Below are 24,962 nucleotides of genomic sequence, written 5' to 3'. Positions count from 1 at the left end.
GTGGCTGATGAAACATTAGCTGCCGATGAAATCCAAGTATGAAAACGTTGCAAGGAACTGGCTGTGTGTGCGAGTCACACACATTACAGGCACACAGAATTCAGTGCATTACCACGCACGTGAACCCAGGTCATTATATTACACAAACGTACATAAATCCAGTTCTTTATAATACACACACATCCATAACCCCAGTTCTCAACAGTATTATATTGTGTCCGTGTAGATTCACATACACACCACCAGAGGAAGCAGGACAGCTCAGATGTGCACCACAAACTCCATGCTGCTAACAACACCCAGAACCAGTCTCCTTGGGTTCAGGTGGTGGGGCCGGGGCTTTTAGAGCTGAACATGATTGCCCTGTTCCTGCTGGCACTGGGCTTTTCAACAGGCCGTGGGATGTCAGTGGCCACAGATTTGCTACCATACTTTGGGGGACATGGGGGGAAGATGGTGGGTTGATTTCTTCTGGAGACAGCTCGAATCACTACACGTAATTGCACAGAAAAGGCTCCTACTCTCACAGCACATGTGCCCCGATTCCAGCTGTACAGATCCACACGCAGCACATTGAGCAGCGAAGGCTCGCTGGCTGGGGGGCCGTTGAGAGAAGTTTCCCACAATCTTTACCTCAAGGGACCAAATGCATCGCTGGTGTAATCCCACTGGTGTCAGTGGGGGCCAGATCCCCCACTGGCATAAAGTGGCATCGCTCCCTCGGCAGCAATGGATCCGTTGGACCCTATCTGTGGCTTCTAACCCATGATGTTAATCAGCTGTTGCTTTATGGAGGTCAATGGGGCCAGACCCCCAGCGGTTGTAAATCAGTGCCACGCTGCTGAAGTCAACACAGCTGAGCCAATTTACCCCATGATTTGGCCAATGGCTCTAAAGCATAAGCCCCTACATGAGTGAAAAAGCCCTTTAGCTGTTACGACCAAGTGACAGGTACAGGGTGCCCCTCCAACGCATTTCCAGCTCCTTCCTTTCCAATCTCCAGGGCGTGGGAAAAGGCTCGTCTCTCTTCCCGGGCTTCAGGGGGGAAGAAGAATATGCTTCTGTTTCAATTCCAGGCAACTCTCTGTGCTAAGGTGGGTAATATTTTTTACCTAGTGATGTGGATGTGCGTTCAGAGAGAGTCAAGACCATTTAAAATAAATACACAGGCTCAAGCTTGGCTCATTCCTCCTAGATGTGCTGCCATCTCCAGCAGCACCCACCAGCCCCAGCCGAGATCAGGGCCCCATCGTGCCAGGTGCTGTACAGACGGAGCAAGCCCGCATGCCATGGAAGAAACAGCCTTGAAAATGGGATTTCAGGCTGCTCCTGCCGTGTTATCAAAGGAGAATCTCATCCAAGTCCCACACACTCCGGGATAATGTTTGGAGACAATGTAACTGCATTCTTAGTCCAGGTTGAAGGTGGCTTCCTAAGGTAAAACCCAGTTTTCAGGCAGCCTAACTTCTACCACGCTGTGAAATGTCACCACCCACTATCTTGCCACAGAGTAAATGATACCACAGGGTCAGATCCTCTGCTAGCACAAATCAGCACAGCTGTGCCACTGTAACCAGCATGATGCTGACTGACATCGGCCCGGGGATCTGGCCCCATTGACACCAATGGCGTGACACCAAGTCACACCCAATGGGGATCTGACGCGATTGACTCTAATAGAGTCAGATCCTTTTCACACCAGCTAGGGGTCTGGCACCACTGACTCCAATGGAGTGACGCTGATTGACGCCAGCTGCAGATCTGGTCCCACAGACTCCATGGCGTGACACCAATTTACACCTGCTGGGGAACTAGCCAGTAGGGAATAATTCAAAGTTATTTCACCTGCTGGGCTGTCCCAGTGCATCTTGGTTTCTATCTTTTGGAGAGTAACCACTGGAGGGTCAGGTCTGCTGCCTACCACACACTCAGCACTTTAATCATCATCCTATTTATTACGACTTGAATGTCTAAAGCATGCGTCGCTGCAGGGGCAGGGAAACCCAGCTGATCTCTTCAGCAACATTTTCAGCTCTAAATCCCTCTCTGGCCCAGTTCAGCCCAGCTCCACTGAAATGGATGGCGTCGCTTTACGCCAATAGATTTGGCCCAGAGGATTTGACCCATGCCATATCAAAAGCCCTTTTCACTGCCTGGGAAATAAAGCCGTTTCTGGCGGAACACCTGTCCCTATAAATAATGGGAACGCCGCGTCTGCCATGCTGGTCTGCCACATTCATAGCACCCCTGTTCCAAATACAGGGGCCCCTTCTCCAGGACAGCAACAGGCATGAAAACATTCATTTCCCAATCCAACGTGGGCACTGCCATCCCTCTGGCGAATGGGCCACTGGCACTGGGTGGCTCCCTTCGGAGCAGGGCACTGGCTGGACATGGAGCAGGCGGGTAAAGGCACCAGGTGGATCCAGGGGCAGGGGAAGACAATGGAAGTTTACAGGGGAATTTTAAAAAATTGATTCTGATCATTAAAGGGTCGGGAGGAACCATGGCAGGATCCATCCCCAGCCGGGGGAGAGGGGCATTGTTTTCTGCTGAGGCATCGGTCGCAAATCTAACATGGCACAAGCCGGGGGGTGGGCAGGTTCTCAGGTGGCGTCAGCTCCCTTTGTGCCAGCTGCAGAATCTGGCCCCCGTGACTGGCAGGAGAAACCCACTGAACAGGGGGAAGCGGTGGGGGATGCCAGAGGTGGGAAAGGAGCGGAGATGCCAAGGTAACGGCGAGACAGGGGCATGCAAGCGACCAGCGCACATGCAGACACACAAGGGGCAGCTGCCCCCCCAGCCCCCCCCACACCCCCTCTTCCCAGAGCCTCCAGCAAAGAAGCCAGAGGGAAAAGCGGCCAGCACCATCCAGCCACCAGCGCCCCCCATGTGTCCAAGGGGGGCCCCTCCCCGCATACCTGGGGGTCTGCTCCTCTCTCGAGCCTGGGGCTGACCGCGAGCTCCGGAGGCACCAACTTACTTCTCCATCTCGCCGGCTGCGGGCGGGGCGGGCTGCGTGGGGAGGGGGGGCCGCGCCAGCTGCCGGCTCGCTCGGAGAGAAGCCCCCCCGCGCCCCCGCCCCTGCAGCCGGTCGGAGCCCGCCCAGTGGGGGGGGCGGAGCGCGGGGCGGATCCTGGGGAAAAACGGGGGCCTGGGGCGAGCGCAGGGGGGGGGGACTGGGCGGCCAGCGGAGGGGGGACGATGCCCAGCACCCGAGGGGGGGCGATGCCCAGCACCCAGGGCGGGGCTCCCAGTCCCGGGGAAAGGGGATCTGGGGAGAGAGGAGGCCCGGAGCTCCCGAGAATTCAGCACCTACAAGCCGCGGAGCTTCCCAGCCCCCCGCCCCGCCGTGGACAGCTCCCAGCTCCCCCCCTCCCAGCCAGGTGCGGGGCAGCTCCGGCTGCCCCCCCCCCCCCCTACTGCAGGGCAACGTCCCCCGCTCCCCCCCCCCCGCAGTGCGGGCAGCTCCCAGCCCCACCCCGCCAGTGAGTGGGACAGCTCCCAGCCCCCCGCCCCCGCAGACAGCTCCCTCCGCAGTGCAGGACAGCGCCCCCCCGCCCGCGAGACCGCTCCCCCAAGTGCAGGACAGCGCCCCCCCGCCAGTGCAGGGCGCGCCCAGGCCCCTGCCGCGGTGGAGCGGCGCTCCAGCTCCCCCCACCCCCCGCCAGTGCGGGACAGCTCCCAGCTCCCCCCGCCTGCAGCAGAGCAGGGCAGCTCCCCAGTGCCCAAGCTCCAAGGCACCCAGCAAACCCCCCCTTCCCCTGGAGCTGGGGACAATTCCAATTCACGTTTGCCAGCCTCCCTAGCCAGGCCATGAGGGGCAGGAGAGAACCCAGCTTCCTGTTCCCCAGGCAGCATCCCAGCTCTAGCCCCATTGAGGCAGGGCTCTGCATTCAAAGACCACCCCCCCCCATGCCCTAAGACAAGCCTGGGGCGGGGCGGGGGGACTAGTTCATGCATTTGCCCTCTGTGTGGCTATCTCCAAACCCACTGGCACCTGAAGGCTCCAGCCGAGATCGGGGCCCCACGGGGCCTGGCGCTGCACATAGGTGGCATGAGACAGCCCCCCTTGAGGAACTCTCCATGTAAATAGATGACGCATTGGGAAGGGAAACTGAGGCACATAGAGGGAACGTCACTTGCCCAAGTAGGAGTAGAACCCAGGTCTCCCAGTCCAGTGCTCTACCAACTAGGCCACACTACTTATAACCCTGGAGCACCACAGAAATTATTTAGGGTCAGGATGGTCAAAGGCACCTAGGGAGGGAGTGAAATTTCCAAAGGTGTCATCACCTTCCCCTCTCTACATTTGCTTGAATATCTGGTGACTTGTCTCCAGCCCCACCCTGCCTCTGATCGCTGGCTTTGCTGTTGCTCTCTGCAGTGGGTGGGAGTGGGGGAACAACAGCAGAGGCCACTTCTAGAGGTTGTTGGGGGGAAATGCTCCCAAACTCCCAACTTCCTTTGGTTTCCTGGCCACACAACAATCCCCCTCATGAATATGCAAAGTACCCAGAGTTCATTGGTTCCAGGCACTGCATGTGTCAAGCGGGGGAGCAGGGAGAAGAATGCCAGAGCCAATCGGCTCCGAGCAAACTGCATATTTATTACCCACCAACGATGAGAGGGGTGATTAAAATGAAACCTGCCCATTTAAAAGAAAAAATCCTCTTGGGTAATGGGTCCATCCAGCAAAGCTTAAGGGGACAAATCTCCTTAAAAGAACAGGCCCATTTCCATGTGACTGTACGAAACCAGCTGGGAGAGAAATTCCATTTAAACACCACCCTGCTTGATTTATTTTTAGCGTAGTTTTCCATACCAGGCAACCGTGCAGGAAGTTAGCAAGATGCCTATGGAGAGAAGAAATTAAGATCTTTCGCCAGTTCCTAACGGCAGCTGCATTTCTGGGAATGTTCTTAATGTTTGCTCTGAATACTGTGTTGGTGCCTCAGTGTCCTCTAGGCAGTTCTTAAGTATCTAGGTGGTGGGATCAGGGGGTGTGATTGCTGCAGAGGAAGGGGCCAGTGCACCTAAATATCTGGCACTCTGTCTCCTAGCAACTGATGGCCTGGGCCCCCCCTCTGCAAAGGTGCCAACTGAAGGTGTTGGAGACAAAGGGATCAGATGACCTCCTGGTCCGGGAAAGGGGCTGAGCAGAGAGGAGGGGCTGGAGGGAGGTTAGTCTGGAGCTTGCTGGGAACAAGGAGTGAAGGGCAGACCTAGGGGTCTGGCTCACTGCCCCCCAGAATGGACCTGGCCGAGGGGTCTGGTCCTCTGTATTACAAGATCTGTTGTAGACTCTGTCTGTCATGAATAAACTCTGTTTCTGGCGGAGGAGTCACGTCTGACTGCAAAGTGGGGTGTCACGGAGTCCTGGGCGGATGCTCTGAACTGCTCCCACTAAGCCAGTAGGATTTGGGGAGCCTCCTCTCCCTTGGAGCAGACTTGTCAGGCAAGAAGCTCACACGTCTTCACCTCCTGGGTTCTCTCCTTGGAGCCTCAGCATCTCTGTCCCTCCGTGGCTTTCCCACAGCGAGTCCGCCCCAGCGGGGTCCTGGGGAAGCACAGGGTCCTGCACCCCACTTTGCAGTCAGACGTGACTCTTGCCAGCAATACAGAGGTTTATTCGATGACAGGAACAGGGCTAAACCAGCGCTTGTAGATACGCGAACCAGACCCTTCTCGGCGGTCATTCTGGGGGGCAGTGACGCCAGACCCCCAGGTCTGGCCTTCACTCTTGTCCCCAGGCAGCTCCAGACTAACCCCCTCCAGCCCCTCCTCTCTGCTCAGCTCCTTTCCCAGGCCAGGAGGTCACCTGATCCCTTTGTCTCACAACCTTCAGTTGGCACCTTTGCAGAGGGGGCGCCCCAGGCCATCAGTTGCTAGGAGACAGAGTGCCCGGCATTAGGGCACTGGCCCCCCCTCTCTGTAGCAATCACACACCCTTATCCCACCACCTAGATACTTAAGAACTGCCTAGGGACTTGAGGCACCAACACAGTGTTCAGAGAAACATTAAGAACAGTCCAGTTCCTCACAGGGGGTGCAGAACCCTTTGACTTCCCAGGACCCCACCTGGGCGGGCTCGCTGTGGGAAGCCACAAGGGGCAGAGGGATGCTGAATGCTCCAAGGAGAGACCCAGGAGAGGACGTGTGAGCTTTCTGCCCCTGAACAGTCTGCTCCGAGGAGAGGAGGCTCCCCAAAGTCTGCCTGGCTTGTGGGGGACAGTTCCAGAGCATCGCCTGGGGACTCCGTGCCAAACACCACCCTCCTTGATTTATTTTTGTGTAGTTTTCTATACCAGGCAACCGTGCAGGAGTTAGCAAGATGCCTATGGAGAGAAGAATTAAGATCTTTCGCCAGTTTCCTAACGCGGCTGGCCTTTCATTTTCAGGTGCACTACAGAACTTGGATAAAATATCCAAAACTCTTCCACTTGGCTGCTGAGACGAGAACGGGGGTGGGGTGGGAGCAAGAGAATTCAGTGCTTGTAAGAGTCACTGACTGAGAGCAACTTGTACGTGGCTGATAGTTTTCTAACGTAAGGCCAGGCCGCTGCATGAGACACAGTCCTTGGCCTATGAAACTCGCAGTCCAGCTAGACGAGACCGTCTCAGGGAGAAGAAAGAGGGGTGATTCGCCCCATTTCACAGATGGGGGACTGAGGGCCAGAGAGCTAATGACTTATCCAGCTCACAGGGAGTCCCTGCCCCAAAAGGCTTCCCTTGTAAGCCAGGCAAAGAGGGAAAAGAAAAGACACCGAGGGAGAATGGGCACCCGCCGCAGGGCAAGACAGAACCAGATTTTCCAGTCCACGACTCAAGCCTGCTCTTGGTCTGCCACCAGAATTCAATCCTGAGTTAAAGCAGTACGTCAGGGGGAGGCCCTATGGCACTTGTGCCAAAGGCGGCACGCGAGCTGACTTTCGTGTACTCACACGCCGAGGGGGGGGGGCTCTGCATTTTAATTTGATTTTAAATGAAGCTTCTTAAACATTTTAAAACCCTTATTTACTTTACAGACAATAATAGTTTAGTTCTATATTATAGACTTATGAAAAGAGACCAAAAACATTACCATGTATTGCTGACATGCGAAACCTTAAATCAGAGTGAATCAGTGAAGACTCGGCACCCCACCGCTGAAAGGCTGCCGACCCCTGCAATAAATACTCACACTTTCTCCTACACACACACCCTGCTATCCCATCCCCTCTCCGCCCCCACACTTACCTGCCATCCCATCACACCCCAGCAGCTGCCATCCCACGACATGAAAAACGAGAGGTGGGGCCTACCTGGCAGCTCTTTTTAAAGACTTGGAGGCACGGGAAGGAAAGAGAGAGGTTATAAGCTGGGGCTGGGGAGGGAGAGGGAGGATGGGCAGGGAGACAGGAAAAAGGAGGATTCAGTCTATTAAGGGAGGGAGGCTGAGATAACAGCTCTGCTTCATCCTGATGTTTCACTCACACACACCCCAGTGACAGCCGCCCACAGAAATCGGAGCGAGAGCAGGAGAAATCCTGCTGAGCGGCAGAAGGAGCCTTTCCTGCAGCACAGCGGCTGAGACGGCTGCAAATGGCCACAGCTCAGAGATGCTGGGTTTTGCCGAGATCACTAGTCCCACCTCCCTGGACGCTGCTGTTTTATTCGTCGTGTACAAAGTGACACTGTGGTCCAGTGCTTACAGCTCTACCCTCAGGCCTGCTTGGCACGTCACGTCCCCGCCCCGTGCCTCAGTTTCCCCATCTGTAAAATGGGGTAATGAAGCTGCGCTGTTTTGTCGAGTGCTCTGTACCCGCCTGAGAACTGCTGGGGGTTATGAGAGGACTGCTCCCTAAAGGCCGCGCTGCACAGATCTGAGATGTGGCACAAAGAGGTGAGTCACATTCTGAGCGCAGGACGGAGAAATGGCTCCCCAGGCGCCTCCTGTCTAACTGTGTAGCTCCTTACAGCAGAGGATCTCTCAGCATTTAACAAGCGTTAGCAAAATCAGCCCTGCAGACGCCCAGCCTCCTGGGTGACAACTCCCCATCCCACTGAGTGAGTTCATGGCAGCGCTCGGAAAAAAAGCTACATGTCCTGATGCCTGCACCTAAAACAAAACGTGCCCCTTCCCCCTATTCATTAGGCCCCTCTGCCTCAGGCTGGGCAGCTAGAGAATCCTGGCTAACACGTCTGCCCCTAGCTGCTTCCAGCCTTCGCCAACCACTGCAGCCCCAAAAACCCCACAGAGGTGATTCAGAGGGACCCAGCTTAGAAAGATCCAGAGACTCCCAATACTTCAGCTCGGTCCAGTAGGAACCGCTGCCGACTCTCCCAGCCGCCCGGGAAGCCCGCTGCTCCCTCCTGGCTCAGCGCAGAAGGCAGCACTCCCGGTGCCCTCGGGAAATGCGGAGCCCAAGGCTTGTGTGCATCATGCAGGAAATCAGTCAGATATTCCCTCCCTGCAGCCTTTGGAAGAGACAAACCCTGACGCTTGTCACAAGCTGGTGTCTAATATTAAAGGTGATTTCTTGTCTGGCAGGGGTATATGGGGCTGCCTGTCCCTGGCACCCGTGGCATGGCAGGCTGTCAGGCGGTGAGCCAGGCCTCCTGGGGAGCTGCTCCCTGCTCTCCCCCTCCCCCGACTCACTGGGTGACCCCAGGCAGGTCACTCCCACATGCTGTGCCTTAGTTTCCCCATAAACTAAGACAGGGAGAAGCGTAACTAGAGGAAACCAGAAGGGCCCATTTTGATCGTCCAGCCTGACCCCCGCAGAGCGCTTCCTCTAGCGATTCCTGCATCCAGCCGACGCTCAGGCTTTCAGACAAAAATTCAGTGGGAACATTGGACTGGACGGGACCTACTGGGTCACTGAGTCCCACCCGTGCTATCACAGGCCCCCGCCATCAGAAACTGACCAGGGTCCATCCTCCTGCTAGTTCGGGGGTTTGCCTCGCTGCTCCATTCGCAGGGCTACTCCAGAATCCACTTGACTCAAAGACGACAGGTGATGGCAAATCCGGGGCCCCCCTGCGTTGGTTCTTCCAGGGGTTAAAGACTCTTGCTTCTAAACACGAGCCCATTTCTAGTCTCCACTTGTCTGGCTCCAGCTCCCAGCCACTGGCTCTCCCTGGCCTTTGCCTGCTAGCCTAAAGGGCTCCCAGACATGGCTTCCCACTCGCAAAGCACTTCCCCTTCTCTGGCCCAGGAGCTCCCCCATCAAAGGGTCACCTCCAATTTATAACAGGAGGGCCTCAAATGTAGCCTGCAGCCCTTCCAGCAGGGACCTTCACCTAGCTCCACACCCCCTTTCCAGGGCAGACACAGACAGCAGCAAGAGACTGGGGGCATGGGAACTTTTACTGGATGGGAGGGGTGTGGGGGTTAATGTAAATGTCCCTCCAAGTCAGCTGTGGCCCTTGGTGTCACACTTCCAGGGCCTCTTGTACCACGGGCTGGCCCCTGCCTGGCTGGCACAGAGCGGGCAATGGGACCGGAGGAGGCTGATGTTCCGCAGCAGGAGGGGAGTGCACACGTCCAAGTCAGGAAGGCTACAGCACAGCTTCCTGGTTGGCTGCTCCACTCTCGCAGATGAAGAGCTGTTAGGCTCCTGCAACCAAGCTGGCCAGAAATCAGCTGCGATGTGGCGAGCACAGGCCGTGCCCAGTTATACCTCTGCTGCTTCCCCATCCGCGTTAGCATCTCGCACCCGCTGGGAGACGCGGCTGTGGCTTGCCCGCCGTGCCGCCTCCTGGCGAAGCCTCTCCAGAAGGCACTGAGCCGTCTGCTTCAGGCTGTGCTGTGTGGGAGGAGAAGGGGGAGAAGCAGTGAGCGGGACAGACCCAGAGAGGTTATGGCTATCGACAACCCCCGCTTCATTTCAGGAGCCAGCTCAGATAGCCCACCTGCCGGAACTCGCTTCAGCCACCCCGACAGGCCTGGCCTCCCGCCGCTTGACTGGCCTAGCGCTCGCTTCTGCTAACCCTGCACACACATCCGTGCAAGAATCTTCTCCTCTGCAGCTCCTGCCTGACTGTCTCTCTCCATCACATGAGCCCGCCAGGGCAGGGGCTGCCTTCTGCACACCCCTCCCAGCACAATGGGTTCCTAGGCCCTGGCAGAACGATAATCAGTCGCTGCTGAGCAGAACTGCTCTTTCTTTCTCTGCTAGCTGTTCTGAATCCTGGCTAGTGTCTCACTCTGGCAAGCGGCCTGGGGTGCGTCGTGCACAGAACACACGTTGCAGAGTCGTCTGGCTGTACCCCGATGTCAAAGTGCGGGACTCATGCCTGGCACCTTCCCTTGTGACAGCCAGGTTTACGGGCAGCGTTTGGGGCTGTACTATGAGGAGACGGACTAGCGCACCTCAGCCTTTTCTCAGCCCTAGAGACAGTCTCCCTTTTCCTTCCTACAGCTGGCAAGGGCAGGAAGTCCTGCCTCTGTTTATGAGACTGCGGCTCTCTGGGAAGATTCTCCGAGAGGACAAAACCGCCAGTACGAGGACAACAGGGCTAGGGTGGCCCTCCCGATCCTGGGCTGCTCCTCTTGGATATAAGCTCCCCATTGCTGCATGCAACATTCAGGCCGTGCTCTGCAGCACTGTGCTGGGGACATTCGCCACCACCTGGAAATGGAGTTTTTACCCCACTGTTTGCTGCCCTTCTCTGTTCCCTGGCACACAGGGGCTGGCCCGGGGCCCATGTTTCTATTTGAAATGAATCGTTAATAGGCAAAGAGCAGAACGGAGGAGGGACTCGACGGAGCCATGAACTCTGAGCTCCCTGTTACCCTCAGCCCATACAAGCGCCGGCGGATCCCCAGCAAGGTACGGCCCAGGGAATCTAGATGTGATAAAAGGAAATATTCCTTCACATGGTGGGCAAGCGCAGGCAGAGGTGTTCGTAGCGCAACAGATCAGAGGGTCAGTTATTGTGACGCTTCCATCACCAGTAACTTTTACAGCTAAGACAGGAAGAGACAAATCTAGTGCATGAGCGGATCCCAGCAAGGAATCCCCTGTCCTCCCATATCGCTGGCCTGTGACACTACTAGAAGTGGGGAAAGGTGTTTTTTTTAATCATTTTCTGTACCCGGCACTGGGCACTGCTGAAGGCTGCACCACCCGACTGGATGGACCAGTGGCCAGAGCCAATACAGGAAGAGGCAGCAACACCCAACTAGATGGCCCGACAGTTTGCAGAGGTGAAACAAAGCCACCTTCCTACATCCCTCCTCCCCAGCCATGCTTGGCATCCCCAGAGTTCTGCAGCATGGATCTTATCAGCCCTGGGAATTCTGGGAGACTCTCGATTGGCCAGCGAGACGGGAAGCCTCCCTCAGGGTGGAACATCTCAGGACCACAAGGAGCAGGGGACCTGATCCCCAGAAATAGAGACCACAAGGATACATCAGAAATCTAACTTTTAAATAACACTCTCACATTTCTTGCAGCATATTTCATCCCCAAAGACTGCAAAGGATTTAAGCCACATATGCAAGGATCACTTCACCTGCCAGAGGCATGCAGCCACCGCCAGGCTGGTATGCAGCAGCTGTTCATACAGGGACTGCTCACCAACCACTGACATGCAGCCACCTCCAGGCTGGGATGCGGCAGCTGTTCATACAGGGACTGCTCACCAACCACTGACATGCAGCCACCGCCAGGCTGGGATGCAGCAGCTGTTTAACATCCACATAGCAACCCTACGCACCAGTTTAGGACAGGAAGTGAAGTAGAACCCTGTGTCCAACAGGAGAGTTTTCAGCCAGAGAGAAGGTCATTATCGTTGGCCAGGACACTGGGACAGCTAAAGTCGGAGGGCTACTGAGATCTGCTTGGCCTTCTCAGAAGGACTGACTCACCTGCAGAACATGCAGCCCCTTCAGACACACCACGGCCAGCTCGCAGAGCCCATCACAGGTCAGGTCTGTGTACTCCATGGACAGCAGGGGGCTGGGGAAACTCCGCTTCCAGAGCAGATGGAACTCCCCAGCGGGCAGCGACGAGCCTTCGGCCTCGGCTGCGCCAGCACCAGTAGCTCCTGAGCTCCAGTACTTGTAACAGAGCAGCTCCTGCAAGAGGAGGAAGAGATAAACATGCTGGGAAGCAGGCAAGCGAGTTTGCAGGTGGACAGATGGGCCATGCTAATGATGCCCAGGCTGCACTGGCAGGGGAGGGTGTAACCCAGCGGGATGCAGGCACAGCACGAAATGACCAACATTTGCAAAAGAGCCAGGAAGCTCCTAATCAGCTTCCACCTCTGGATAGACGTCCTCCTCCAGCAGGCCTGGCATTTGCTGGCCCATTTCAGCAGAAGGCATGCACTTGTGCACAGGAAACACACACACACTTTAAACCTTGTTAGCCAGGAGAACTCCCTGCCACATGATTTCACTGAAGCCAAGAGCTTAGCGGAGTTCAACGAGGGATGTTTGTGTGATCAGCAAGAAAATCCAGCATCAGAACAGTGAGGATTTGGTCAGGCCAGAGATTCTCCTGCTTCAGGGCACGAGCTGAGCTCTAAGCATTAGGGGGCAACAGGGTCTTACCTTATCTGGTGCTCAACCAGACACTGCCTCAGTCTCCCCAACTCTGCAGCCAAACAAAATCACCACAACCTGGGGCTTTGCACTTTTTATCCTAAGACAGTTCAGCTTAAAACCAGGCACACCCAACTTCTGTCTGCAGGCTCGCTAGCTCAGGAGACCCTTCCCGAGGGCTCCCATCTGCCACACAGACCAGCTGCCACAGCTCCCTCGTCCCTTTGAATCTCCCCCTCTTGCCCTTTATACCTGGCTAGGGGGTCGTACGGCTGAAATGGAGCTGGGAGTTCGAGGGGCTCACAAATCAAATGTGTGTCAATCATGGGAGGCAGTTGTGAAAAAGGTGACTAGGATTCCGAGGGGTGTTAACAGGAGTGTCGTGTAGAAGACACGGGAGGTAACTGTCCCCCTCCGCTCAGTGCTGGGGAACACACTTTACAAAGGATGTGGACGAAGTGGAGAGAGCCCGGAAGAGAGCAACAAAAGGGAGAAAAGGTTTAAAACACCTGAGCTAGGAGGAGAGATTAAAACAACGGGGCACGTGTAGTCTGGAGAACCGATGAGGGAGGGGGAACCTGAACAGTCTTCAAGGCTGGTACAAACTGTTCTGTGTCCATCGCTGGTAGGACAAGGAGTAACAGGCTTAATCGGCAGCAAGGGAGCTCGAGGTTGGATATCAGGACAAACTTTCTAACTATGAGGCCAGTTAAGCCCTGGGACAAGTGACCAGGGAGGCTGTGGATTCCCAGCCACTGGAGGATTCAGGAACAGGCTGGGCAAAGCCCTGTCTGGGTTGATCTAGGCTCACTTGGCCCTGGCTCAGCGCAGGGGGCTGGATCCAAGGCCCACTTGAGGGCCCTTCCAGCCCAACATTTCGATGATGCTACAGTTTGATTCTGTGATGTCCCAGCAGCGCTGAACCTGAGTCACATGCTCCTGTCACATGACCCGGGGACAGCAGAACCAGGAGGTGGGAGCTCCAACCCAGTGTAAACTCATGCATACCTGGCAGGGGGTGGGGGACGATGGATGTGAGAGAGGGACCCAGGGAGCAGGTAGGAACCCCCAGGACTCCCATTCCCTGCCTGGAGCCAGCTGCCCCCCTCTCTCCTACCTGGCAGAGCCTCAGTACCTCCCCTCACTCCCACTATTACCCCATCTGTGGGGAACTTCTGCCCCCTGGACTCAGCCTAGTAAAAGGCCAGGCTGCCCTGTGGCAGAGCAGTTCCCCTGTCACTTCAGGATTTGCTGCACCTTCCTCTGAAGCAGCTGGGACTGGCCAATCCCTCGGTGTCCTATCACAGAGTCACACAGCAGATCCCACCTGACACATGCTCTTGCTCACTGCCTGGGCTCGGCCCTAGAGCAGTGGTTTCACCGTGCAGATAGGGGCGCAGCAGCCTCCCCCAGGACCCCGCCATGCCCCTCCGCCTACCTGTCCATATGTGCCAAGGAGTATCTCGGGTGCCCCGTCGAAATCGACGTCGGTCACCAGGGCACAGAGCACGCTGTCATGCTGGTCGCTGGCTGGCAGGGTCAGTTGGTCTGCCAGCCCATGGGTCAGGACATCCCTGGGGGGCACGGTGAGGGAAGTTACCAAACACAGAGCAGGGATCTCCTGAGCCCAGTCCCCTACGTGCTTGGCCATGCTGCGTCTCAGCCCCCCATGCCTCCCTCCAGGAAGCCTGGGTCAGGGTCAGGACTGAGGAAGGCTCCTTGGGGAGGACCCTGGCTCCGGGAAAGGCTGTGTGTTGCTGGGCTAGGAAGGCCATTCCCCTCCTGGTCACAGCCCCGTCACCAACGTAACCAGAGGGGAGTAAAGGCTGCGCTTTCCCGCTCTTAGGCACACGTGCCCCAGCTCTGGGCACCGGGAGAGGGATCCTGCAGATCCAAGTGCAGATGAGCTGGGCGGAAGGAGACCTGCCCCCGAGCCAACCACGCCGCAGCGGGTCTCCGATGGTAGCATCCGCACCCTCAACCCCACGTCATCCCCAGTCAGGGGCAGGAAAGAGCTCCACGGGGAGCGCACCGGGAAAGTGCGTCTTGGCGTGTGCCAGCCCTTGCCCGGCCCCAGCACTGACCTGTACACCACGGACAACTCGATGGTGCTAGTGACGAGCACACTGTAGCCCTGGTCGCCACCATTACCTAGGGGAGCAGACACAGCGGGTCATGACGGGGAGACAGACCAGCCAGCGGGCTAATGCTTGGCTCCCAGCCATCGCAGGGCTCTGGGCAACCTGGCAGCTTCCCTCTCCCCACCTGCCAGGCAAGCTCGTCTGGGCCCTCCTCGACCCCCACTCCACCTGCTGCCTTGCTTCAGCCCGACTCCATTGCAGGAGTCGAGCGAAGCAGAAAGCAGGACTCCACTGGCCTGCACCTCCCTGAAATGTGCCCCCCAAGACTTAGGGCACAGAACAAGTGCCTGTTAGCTAACCCACCTGAACCCCAGGCAGCCCCAAAGGACACACGAGTGGGTGGAAACCAAAGCGAGGGAGGGGACTGGGGCTGTTTGCAAGGGAAGGCAAAGAACAAGCTCATTTGTACTCTGTGCTGCAAGGGTTAACGTGCATCAGACCCCACAGAGCACCCGGCAAGTTACAAATGAACACCCCCAATGTCTGCTTGGTCAAATCTAAGTCATGCCTCCCACCCCAAGTTCCCCACGTGCTTACCATTCTGGGCAGGGTCACTCTCAGAGGACGGCAGCCTGAACACCAGGACCTTGGAGATGGGGCCATCCTGCTGAATGCTCCAGCTCTGCAGTACCTCTGCAACGGAGAGCAGAGACACAGGATGCTGAGGGCAAGGCGGACGAGCCAGCCGGGAGGGAGCATAGGCCCTGCCCACGCTATAGCTGGGTGAGACTTTTTGAACAAAACATTCTCCCGCCACATCTCCAAAACCGTTAGTGGGAAATGATCCGTTTTGACGAATTTCCTGACTGAAAAAAAAAGTTTTAATGTTTCAGAAAAGTTGGGGGGGAGGGGGCAGGTTGAAATTTAACCTAGTTTACCTAAACAAAGGGTAAAAATAAGGTTGCAATCGAAACGTTTGGAAATTAACTAAACGTTTCCACTGACCTGAACCTGGACTGATTTTGGTGTCTCGGGCTGTGAAATTTGGGGGGATTTTGACTTTTTGTCCAATTTGAGAGGGAAATGGCTTCAAAATCTCCAGCGTTCCCGCGGGATGGGAAAAGGGTTTTGTGCCCGGTGCTAGTCCACACTGCTTGTGGAGACACAATTCGCAGCAGGCCAACGCCAGCCATTTAGGCCAGCGCTGATGCACTAGCAGTTGAAACTCCCACCCAGCGTAGACACGGCCTTACTCGACGCACGCCCTGCTGCAGGGAGGACAGAGTTAAACGTGGGTCAGTGAATCACGGGACCCATGGGTGGAGAGGCCAGATCTACTCTGAGATCTAGAGATGGAAAGTGCCATAAGCGGCCTTCTGGTCCATCTCCTCTCCAGAGCCTAGGGCAGGGTCATCCCCTGCAGAGATGAAAAAGCCAATCAGATCCCATCTGGCCAAGCCCCTTTCCCGAGGGGTGTAGTAGGAAGCTCCCACAGTCCACTCCCCGGGCCGTGCAGAGCCTCGGTTCAGATGAGTTCCTCTCCTTCTTGAGCGCCCGTCTTAGACAGGGGAGCCCTCTGTGGTCGCAAGAGGGGACTCAGTGGCCGAAGGAGGAGCAGTTTATGGGAGATCTAAACCGCTGTTACTCAGCCCGCTCCTAGCATCACCCCACTGGCGTCAGTGGGGCCAGATGTAAAAGGAAGGCGTTCTGCTGAAGCTAAACTGATCCATTCCAGCTGGGGATCAAGCCCCGGTCTGCAGCAATGGCCACGGCACCTCCTGCTCACGGACCGGACTGAGACTCAGCAGATCCCCGCCCCGTTCCCAGCGTGACACTGCACCCCATATTCTTCAGAGTTACATTACGATGATTATGACATAATTGTGATGCAAAACAGGTCATGTGAGGTGTCGTTGGAAAAGTTACGATTTGCAGACTATGATTATCCTATTTGCATGCACGTATCATTTCTGTATCAGAAGTTATAAATATTGACTACGTATCTGTACTTCAAATGCGGTTATACCTGGGTAACACACACTAGACAAGATGCTTTCAGTCTACATGACTGGTTGGGAAGGGCCTATTCAGGGCAATGAGCCACTGGGAAAAACATTAGGCCTTAGGAGAAGCTCAGCCCCTATCTGGTGAGCCTTCCCGAGCACACGCCTGTGACTGATGGCTGCTACGACTCTACAAGAACATGTGACCAGACCACATGATGCTGGACTCCATCTTGGGATGTCAGTGTTTTTCCACAAACCAGTCTGGGAACCAACCTTTGAAACAAAGGGTTCCCGCTACATGCTAAAGCTATATAAGGCGGGAGTGATGTCATCTGTGGTTCTTCACTCCCCACACAAGAGAACTCCTGGAAGCACCAGCGGAACGAAGACTGAACTGGGCGAAGTGCTGGACCCAGGCTAAAGGAATTGCTAGCCTGTGTACGAAACGCCTGGGAATTCCAAGCTGCAAAGCAAGTGCAGCTTGTACCTTAAGAATCTGAAGCCTGCTTGTACCTTCTCTCAGGGTGAGAAACTTCTAATTCATAGTCAATCTAACCAGTGTGTTAGACAGTTTGTGTTTCTGTTTATTTCCTAGGTAATCTGTTTCCTATCACTTACAATCTATCCTTTGTAGTTAATAAATTTGTTTTCGCTTTACCTAAACCAGTGGGTTTGAGTGAAATGCCTGGGAAAACGTAGCTCAGGGGACTAAGGCTGGTGCATAATCCTCTCCACATTGAGGGGGAGGTGAACTGGACAATAAATTCATCCTGGCCGGGGCTTGGGCCAGGTCAGGACGGTACAGCCCTGGGGACTGAGGTTTGGGAAGCTGGTGGTTATTTTGGCTGTAGCCTTTCTCCTGTTGGTTCGTGCAGTGGCTAACCAGAAAGCCTGCAGGTAACTGTAGCTGGGTGTGTTCCTACCTGGAGGAAGTATAGGATCAGGAGCGGGTCTGCAGCTTGTCACAGCAGCTCAGTGAGAGAGGGAGCCCAGGTTGGTGGTCACAGGGCTCAGCGGTACCCCAGTTCCAGGTGGCACCACGGGGGGAACCCGTCACACCTGGCACACCCACCAATGCCCTGTGTCCCCTTGGAAGGGCAGCCCTGGCTCACCTCTGCTGGCCTGCTCCACCTGGGCCACCCGGACATAGCCACTCTGGCACCCGAAGGCTGTGAGACGCCGGCCTGAGCCGGGGATATTGCAGACGTCCAGCCACAGTACGCTGCGGAGGAACACAACACGTGAGGCTGTGCGCCACCGAGGGGAGGGGATGCTGCCCCGAGGAGGAGCAGAGAGAGGAAAGGAAAAGGCGGTAGGAGAGAATCAGATGGGGAAGGAGGAGAACATATCAGAGGGACCAGGAGCTGCAGAGCTGAGAGCAGCAGCAGGAAGCCCTTGCACATGAGATCCAGCCTGGGTGTCCAACAGAGCAGAGATCGCAACCTGCAGGCTGGGGTCACGACCACACTGCCCACTTGCTAAGGAGGGGAAGAGGGCCGGGTAGGTGGGGTGGGCGACCTAGCGTGGGAAAGGCTGGGAACCACTGGTGTTAGCTGGGTATAAACCGTGGCTTAGAGCCGCAGCTGCCTTGACTCCAATGGAGTGACACCAACCTGGGGATCTGGCCCCCGTTTGTGATAACGAGTCGCCCTCCCAGCCCCGCAGACACTAACACAGACACCTCCTCCCCTGCACTGCCGCTCAGCCGCACAGGGGACACGTCCCTAACAAACCATTTCTCCTACTTGCTGGGCAGCTCCTGGAGCTCCGGGAAGAGGTTCTGCACGGGCTGCTCCTCGAACTGGTGCAAGCCTTTGTTCTGCAAGGGGGAAGCGGTCGTGTCATTGCCCCGGAGACGGCTGGAACCCCTCCAGGCCCGGCCAGACACTGTGTTCAAATACTCTGGGCGCCAATCCCAGTTACTCGCATTCAACGTGCCCCAGTGCGCCTTTGCGGCAGTGTGGCTGGACCACCACACAGACTCAGGAGACCCGGCATCTTTTCCAGGCTCTGCCATTGGCCTGCTGGGCGACCTTGGGCAAAGTCACTTCTCTTTCCCTGTGCCTCAGTTTCCCCATCTCAAAAGGGATGATGAGACCAACCTCCTCTGTCAAGTGCTTTAGGATCTGCTGACAAAGAGCGCCAGGTAACACTTTGCTATTACCACATGGAACTTTTTCTTTTTTTTTTTAAAGGGACAGCGCACACATTCCTCCCCCAATGCTGATACCAGCAGAACTGCATCTCTGAGAAGGAAGTGAACCTCCACCAGGAGTCACTCAACAAGCTCCTAGCCTTGCGAGGCCCAGGGGAGGGGCAGAGAGCCACACAGTGCAATGCAAGTGCAACAGGGTGGGGCTCTTAGTATTAGAGAAGCAATGAAGAACTGTGGTAGATTCTCAGCACCTGGAGTCTCTCACTCGAGACAGGACATCTCTTCCTAAGAGCTCTGCTCTAGCTCAGCCACAAGCTATGGGCAGGAGGCAGAAAGAACAGGGGGAAATTCTTCAGCCTGTGTTATGCAGGTCACCACAGCATCCCCCATTTCTGGTCCTAAAGCACTGTATGGATGGCTGGGGAAGAAGCTGCCACACCTCACCCCTTCAGGGGTCACCTTCGGCACTGAGTGAGCAATTCCTGCCCCGCCCCACCCCACCCCACTCCAGAGGCAGCTGCATGTCAGCCCTGGGTGAGGGATCCCCATGTTAACAGCTGCCCCACCTCACTCCAGAGGTGGCTGCACTTTAGTGAAGGTAAGTAATCCCTGTGTTGGAGAGGAAAGATGCCACGCCACACAGGAGTCAACTGTTCTCCGAGTGAGCTCCGGAGTACATGGGTCCGTACCAGGGCAGAACCCAGCAGCGCGTGGCTCCTCGTGTGCATTGATCTCACCTCCTTGTACAGGTGAATGCAGGGGTCGTTCCCGCTCAGCAGAAAGACTGTCTCTGGCTGGTCTCCAACGTGGACTCTAGAAGAACAGAAAAGGAAAATAATTCCCAGAATTGGCGGTTCCACGCATCTGAGGACCCAGCTGCAGGAATGTTGCCGCTGGAGGAAAGACTTTGCTACAGACAGATCCCAAAGCGCTTCGCACGGGCCTGGTTCTCAACAGTGCTGAGCACCCTGATTCTCAGGGACTTCAGCAGGACTTGAGCATATTCAGCACTTCGGGATCCAGCACACACAGTCCACCCGACTGGATACCACCCAGGGCTGACACACCTAACTCTCAAGAAAAGTGCTACTGGATCTTTAAGGAGCATGAACAATCCTAGGCCTGGTCAACACCTAAAAATGTAGGTTGATGCAAGTTGCCAGCATCATCCTATTTGCGCATGTGTCTCCACTTCACCACCTCCCCAGGCAGCCTGGCACCATGGCCAACCTACCAAGATCGACTGGGCGAGCGTAGACCCTGTGTGACCTGCGTTGATCCTACCAGTCCTCCAGCCGCTGTCCCACAATTCCCCATTCCCTGCATCAGTGACCACTCTGCTCACAATTGTAAACTCCACTGCCCAAGGGTCACGGAGGCTGGAAGCCACCCCTGCAAGTTTCCGAAATGCCTTTCCCGGATCACCCGCCTTGTTGTGCACAACTGCCCAGCCGGCCAGGCCCGTTCCAGGTACTGGACACGCCCAGGCCTCCGAAAGACAGAATGGCAAATCTCAAGGTCTTCAATGGCTCTTTTCCGGCTGATGTTTAAAGCAGGGAGGGGCTGGGCAGTTATTGCTAGCGTGAGCTCGCAGGCTTGTGCATGGCAAGAGACGAGAATGGCAGAGCGGTGTACGTACTCCGCATGGTACAGCTGGAATGGGGTGAACTGCAGCTCCAGGTTCAAGCAGCTTTCTGGAGGGGAAGAACAGAGATGAATAAGAAGGGAAATCGGACACAGAATTACCCGCCGGGTCTCTAACAAAACACCAGCACAAATCGCACCACAGGCTCTCTGAGAGTCAAAGGCTGTGGCCCAGAGGATCTGCTTTGATGTTTAGCATTCCTGCAATCGACGCTTTAACCCCCACCTCAAGTCCCAGCGCAGCCACAGGCTCGCTGTGTGACCCTGGCACATCACCGCACCTCTCCAGGCCTCGCGCCCTCACTGGAGACGAGTGCCAGCTCAGCTGACTTACGGTTACAGACAGCTTTCTGTTTCATGCTTGACTCTTCTGAGTCCTCGAAAATCTGCAGGGGAACTTAGATTGCACAGGAATGCGGCGTGCCTCCTTGGGGCGCTGGATAGGCTAGTGCTCCATGTAGGGGATCGTGCGACAAAGGGATTTCTGAGGTACAGAGCCTCCCCACCCCGCAAAACAGCTTTTCTTAAGGTTCACAGATTTTTTCCAATATTTTTGCACAGTGACAGGGCTCAAAGCTGGGCTGTGAAAGGACAAAATGAGGGTGACAGTCCTTCCTTCAGCTTACTGTTTGGTTACGCTGGCTGTTTAGCCTGTACGCTCTTCGGGGCAGGGACTGTCTCTTACTAGGTGCACGTGCAGCACCTGGCACAACGGGGGCCTGGATCTTGGTCGGGATCTGGGCAGCGCCCAGCACGTGGCCCTGATCTCGGTCAGGGTCTGGGCAGCACCTGGTGCAAATGGGGCCTGATCTCAGTTGGGGTCTCTAGTCAGTACCGTAATAATCATAATTCAAATTAGGCTGGGGAACAGACAGTCATTCTGTCAATCTTGCACTGCCCGCTGCCTGCCTCCCCTAGCTATGGGCTAACCGGGACCTAGAAGGAATTAAAGAGGGGAGACAGACCTACCTAGGATTCTAAGAGGCTGAAGGGTCTAAAATTTAACAAGAGCCTTCCTGATGCTATCTCCTTTTGAATGTGTTTCCATAGTAAGAAGACGGGGGGACCAGAATAAATCCGTAAATGTCTTCACGATGAGGATTGTAAAGGTGCTGAAATCCCAGCCACCCAGCTCAGTTCTGCAGGCGGTGCATGTAATCTGACTGAAGGACAGGTGCACCAGCAGAAGTTACACTAGGCAGCCAGTTCTAGCAAGAATTCTCTGTAATAACTTAGAGATCTTCATCTCTGGAACAAAATCTTACATTTCCTTAGCACCTTTCAGCCTACAGGATCCCCAAGGGTAACTCACCTACCACTAAAATGCAACCACCTCTTGGGTGGGCTACAGCAGCTGTTCAACAGCACACAGAACGGCCAGAGCATTGCAACTGTTATTTGCTGGTTATTATTTGGAATTACAGCAGGGCCCAGATGCCCCAGCCACAAGCAGGAGCCCATCGTGCCAGGGGCCGTACAGACACACAGGAAGGGAAGAGCAGAAGGTTCCGCAATCGGAACGAACGTGGGAACTTTAAGAAGACAACACCATTACTCACATTGGTCAGGACCCCAGGGATGACAACCAGAGCTTTAGGGAAAGCGCCAGGGGACCTTTTGCAACCTGTCACTGGCCAGATTTCAGTTAGGTCTTCTCTGAAAGAGGGTGCCTCACAGGGGAGAGCGCTCGCTCTTCAGAGCATTCCCAGCTGAGTCACCACCCCCACTCCCTGCAGCACCTGTGTTTTCACTCGAGGTCCCACAGCTAAGTACTGAGCCAGGCTGATGCGGCTTAGCTTGTAAGATGTGACAAGATCGCAGCCCTTGGGCTTACTGCAGGAGGCCAATTATGTTTACTCTGCTCCCACCAGACAACAGCACAAGGGTCAGAGGTCAGACGTTAGCTTGGTTACTTACGTGCGATGGAGTCCAGGTTATATTCCGATCCAGGCTCATAGTCACAATAAATGTTCAGAAATGGACTTGCTTTATCTCCAGAGTCCTAGAGAGAGGCAGGGAAAAAGAGGAATCCGTCTGAGGATCATCAAAGACGTTAGCTCAGGGGTCGGCAACCTTTCAGCAGTGCTGTGCCGAGTCTTCATTTATTCACTCTGATTTAAGGTTTTGCAGGCCAGTAATACATTTTAACGTTTTTAGAAGGTCTCTTTCTATAAGTCTATAATATAGAACTAAACTCTTGTTGTATGTAAAGTAAATAAGGGTTTTAAAATGTTTAAGAAGCTTCATTTAAAATTAAATTAAAATGCAGAGCCCCCCGGACCGGTGACCAGGACCTGGGCACTGTGAGTGCCACTGAAAACCAGCTCGTGTGCCGCCTTCGGCACCTGTGCCATAGGTTGCCTCCCCCTGCGTTAGCTTATGGAGTAACAGAACCTGTGGGGTTCATTTGAAAGCACAACTTTTAAAACGGGAACATTATCATTCCATTTTCGTAAGGGAACGGACAGTTCTGGGGACCAACAATGGAGTCTAAATCCTACCCTTTTACTATTATCTAAGAGCCCTAGTCATGGACCAGCACTCCATGGCACTCGGCAGAAACAGAACAAAACCACACTCCCTGCTCCACGGAGCTTACGGTCTAATTATCTCACGAGAGACAACAGACGGATCCAGACCGAGGAGAACAAGGGAACAATACTGGCCTGTACAATAGGCGTTAATCAGGGACTCAAAGTGGCCACTGGCCTGGGAATAACAGCTGGTTCAGTGGCCTATATAACATCTAGCACTTTCCATCAGTAGCTCTCAAAACACTTTACAAAGGAGGTTGGTATAATTATCTCCATTTTACAGATGGGAAAACTGAGGCACAGAGCAGGTCTCTGCCCTCTTTCATGCTACCTGCCTCAGCAAAGAAGCCAAAAATTTGGGCTGAGATTTTTCATAGGAGCCTAAGGGGCTTAGACACCCAAATCCCATTGAAACTCAGTGACAATTGGGCATCTAAGTCATTTAGCCACTCTGGCTCTCCACTGCCTGTCCATGCACTGAGGATAATAGCATGGATCTACCTCACAGGAGAGTTGTAAGAATTAAAGACAGTGAGGTGCTCAGACACTACAGTAATGAGGATCATATTAGGTCACTAGCTTAGACAGATGTGCGTGGAGTTAGATAGATTAGGGCTGCACCCAGGACACATGGCAGGGCTGCGTATGCAGCGCAGAAGTTTGCCCTGCTGCTGACTGGGTCATAGCAGTTTTGTTGCTGGCTACGTCCTCAGGGATTTCACTCCAGCACCTTCCACAGAGCTACACGCATTTTAAAACGCAACAAACTCCATCTGTTGAAGAAAGTGCAGGGCAGGAAAGGAAAAGCAGGTACCTTAATGAAAGTTATTCCCACCACGAGACCCCTCTTCGGCGGCGACTTGCTGAAACTGTCAATCGAGACAATCTCAGCATCAACTGCCAAGAAACAATAAATCGTTTACACAACTGGTTACTATTCTTTGGCTCAGGGAACAGGTCCCCGTGGTGCTAGCGCTGTACAAGTACAGACTGAAATAACAGTCCCTGCCTTTCAGAGTTTACGATCTTAGATTAACAGTTTAGATTTTTGTCAAAGGTCACAAAGTTTAATGCAGTAATAACACATTTTGCACAATACTTGGCTCCTGTTTGCAGGCCTTAGACAAACACAGAGTGTTTTCCATAACCTCTCCCGCGCCTTTAAAAACAATGGCTACATTGCACCAGAGAGAGGATCTTAAAGCACTTTAGAAAGGTCAGTTCCATTATCCTCATTCCAGAGAGAGAGAAACTGAGAGACAGGCCAAAGGCCACACAAAGAATCAGCACAACGGCTGGGAACAGAACCCAGGAGTCCCAGTTCCCTGTTCTAACCTCAAGACCCCTGTTCTCTCCCAAAACCCAGGAGTCCTTATTCCCAGCCCCCTGCCCTAACCATGACTTCCAGTTCCTCCCCCACCCCTAACCTGACCTCTCTCACCAAGGAAATAAGTAAAAACGTCCCTGTCCCCGACCCCGGTTGGGCTCCCCCCAACCAGAGTGTGCTCCCCAACCCCTCCCCCAGGAACCGAGGTGAACTGAAATGCCCCCAGTCCCAGAATGACCCCGACCCCGACCCCTCTCACCAGGGATGTAGGTGAATTGTAGCTCCCTCGAGCTCCCACCCCATGACCCCTGACCCCAGAGTGACCTCTGACCCCTCTCACCAGGGATGTAGGTGAATTGTAGCTCCCACCCCGTGACCCCTGACCCCAGAGTGACCTCTGACCCCTCTCACCAGGGATGTAGGTGAACTGTCTTAGCTTCCCTGGCCACCGGCCGCAGTTTCTGCGCAGATCCTGGTAGCGGAGTAAATCACTTCCCCTTCAGGGTGGCCACCAGGAGCCCGCCGGGGCCCTCGGCCAGCCGCCTCCGGCCCCCCTCCCCGTCGGGGCCCCCGGCCCGCGCCCCCGGCCAGCGCGCCAGCCCGTAGACGTTGCTCTGGGAGGCAGCGGGTGAAACTGTCCTCCAGCAACGGGCGCCCCGGCGCGCCCCCACGGCCATGGC

At 55.2% G+C, this 24,962-nt stretch overlaps 1 protein-coding gene across 1 annotated transcript; it reads right to left on the bottom strand.

The window, feature by feature from the left end:
- Positions 1-9,333: 9,333 nt before the first annotated feature.
- On the bottom strand, positions 9,334-24,959 carry KPTN (kaptin, actin binding protein). Its single transcript, XM_075070493.1, has 13 exons — positions 24,871-24,959; positions 24,694-24,779; positions 23,770-23,852; positions 22,339-22,423; positions 20,417-20,471; positions 19,515-19,590; positions 18,368-18,441; positions 17,735-17,844; positions 15,214-15,309; positions 14,620-14,686; positions 13,974-14,109; positions 11,858-12,067; positions 9,334-9,791 (listed from the first exon to the last, which is right to left on the bottom strand). The coding sequence occupies exons 1-13, from the start codon at positions 24,957-24,959 to the stop codon at positions 9,660-9,662; spliced, it is 1,299 nt and encodes a 432-aa protein (XP_074926594.1). The 3' UTR covers positions 9,334-9,659.
- Between the last annotated feature and the right edge of the window lie 3 nt (positions 24,960-24,962).

This window comes from Chelonoidis abingdonii, chromosome 11 (genome assembly GCF_003597395.2).
Source record: "Chelonoidis abingdonii isolate Lonesome George chromosome 11, CheloAbing_2.0, whole genome shotgun sequence".
NCBI classification, from domain to species: domain Eukaryota; kingdom Metazoa; phylum Chordata; order Testudines; family Testudinidae; genus Chelonoidis; species Chelonoidis abingdonii.
The sequence above is the reverse complement of the archived record's forward strand: the minus strand, read 5'-3'. Positions and strand labels throughout refer to the sequence as shown.

Coding starts and splice junctions, on each gene's coding strand:
- KPTN (XM_075070493.1), bottom strand. CDS start 24,959: ATGGCCGTGGGGGCGCGCCGGGGCGCCCGTTGCTGGAGGACAGTTTCA. Junction 15,310..17,734: donor GGTGGAGCAGGCCAGCAGAG/GTGAGCCAGGGC, acceptor TCTCCGTTGCAG/AGGTACTGCAGAGCTGGAGC. Junction 9,792..11,857: donor AGGGGCTGCATGTTCTGCAG/GTGAGTCAGTCC, acceptor CCTCCCACACAG/CACAGCCTGAAGCAGACGGC.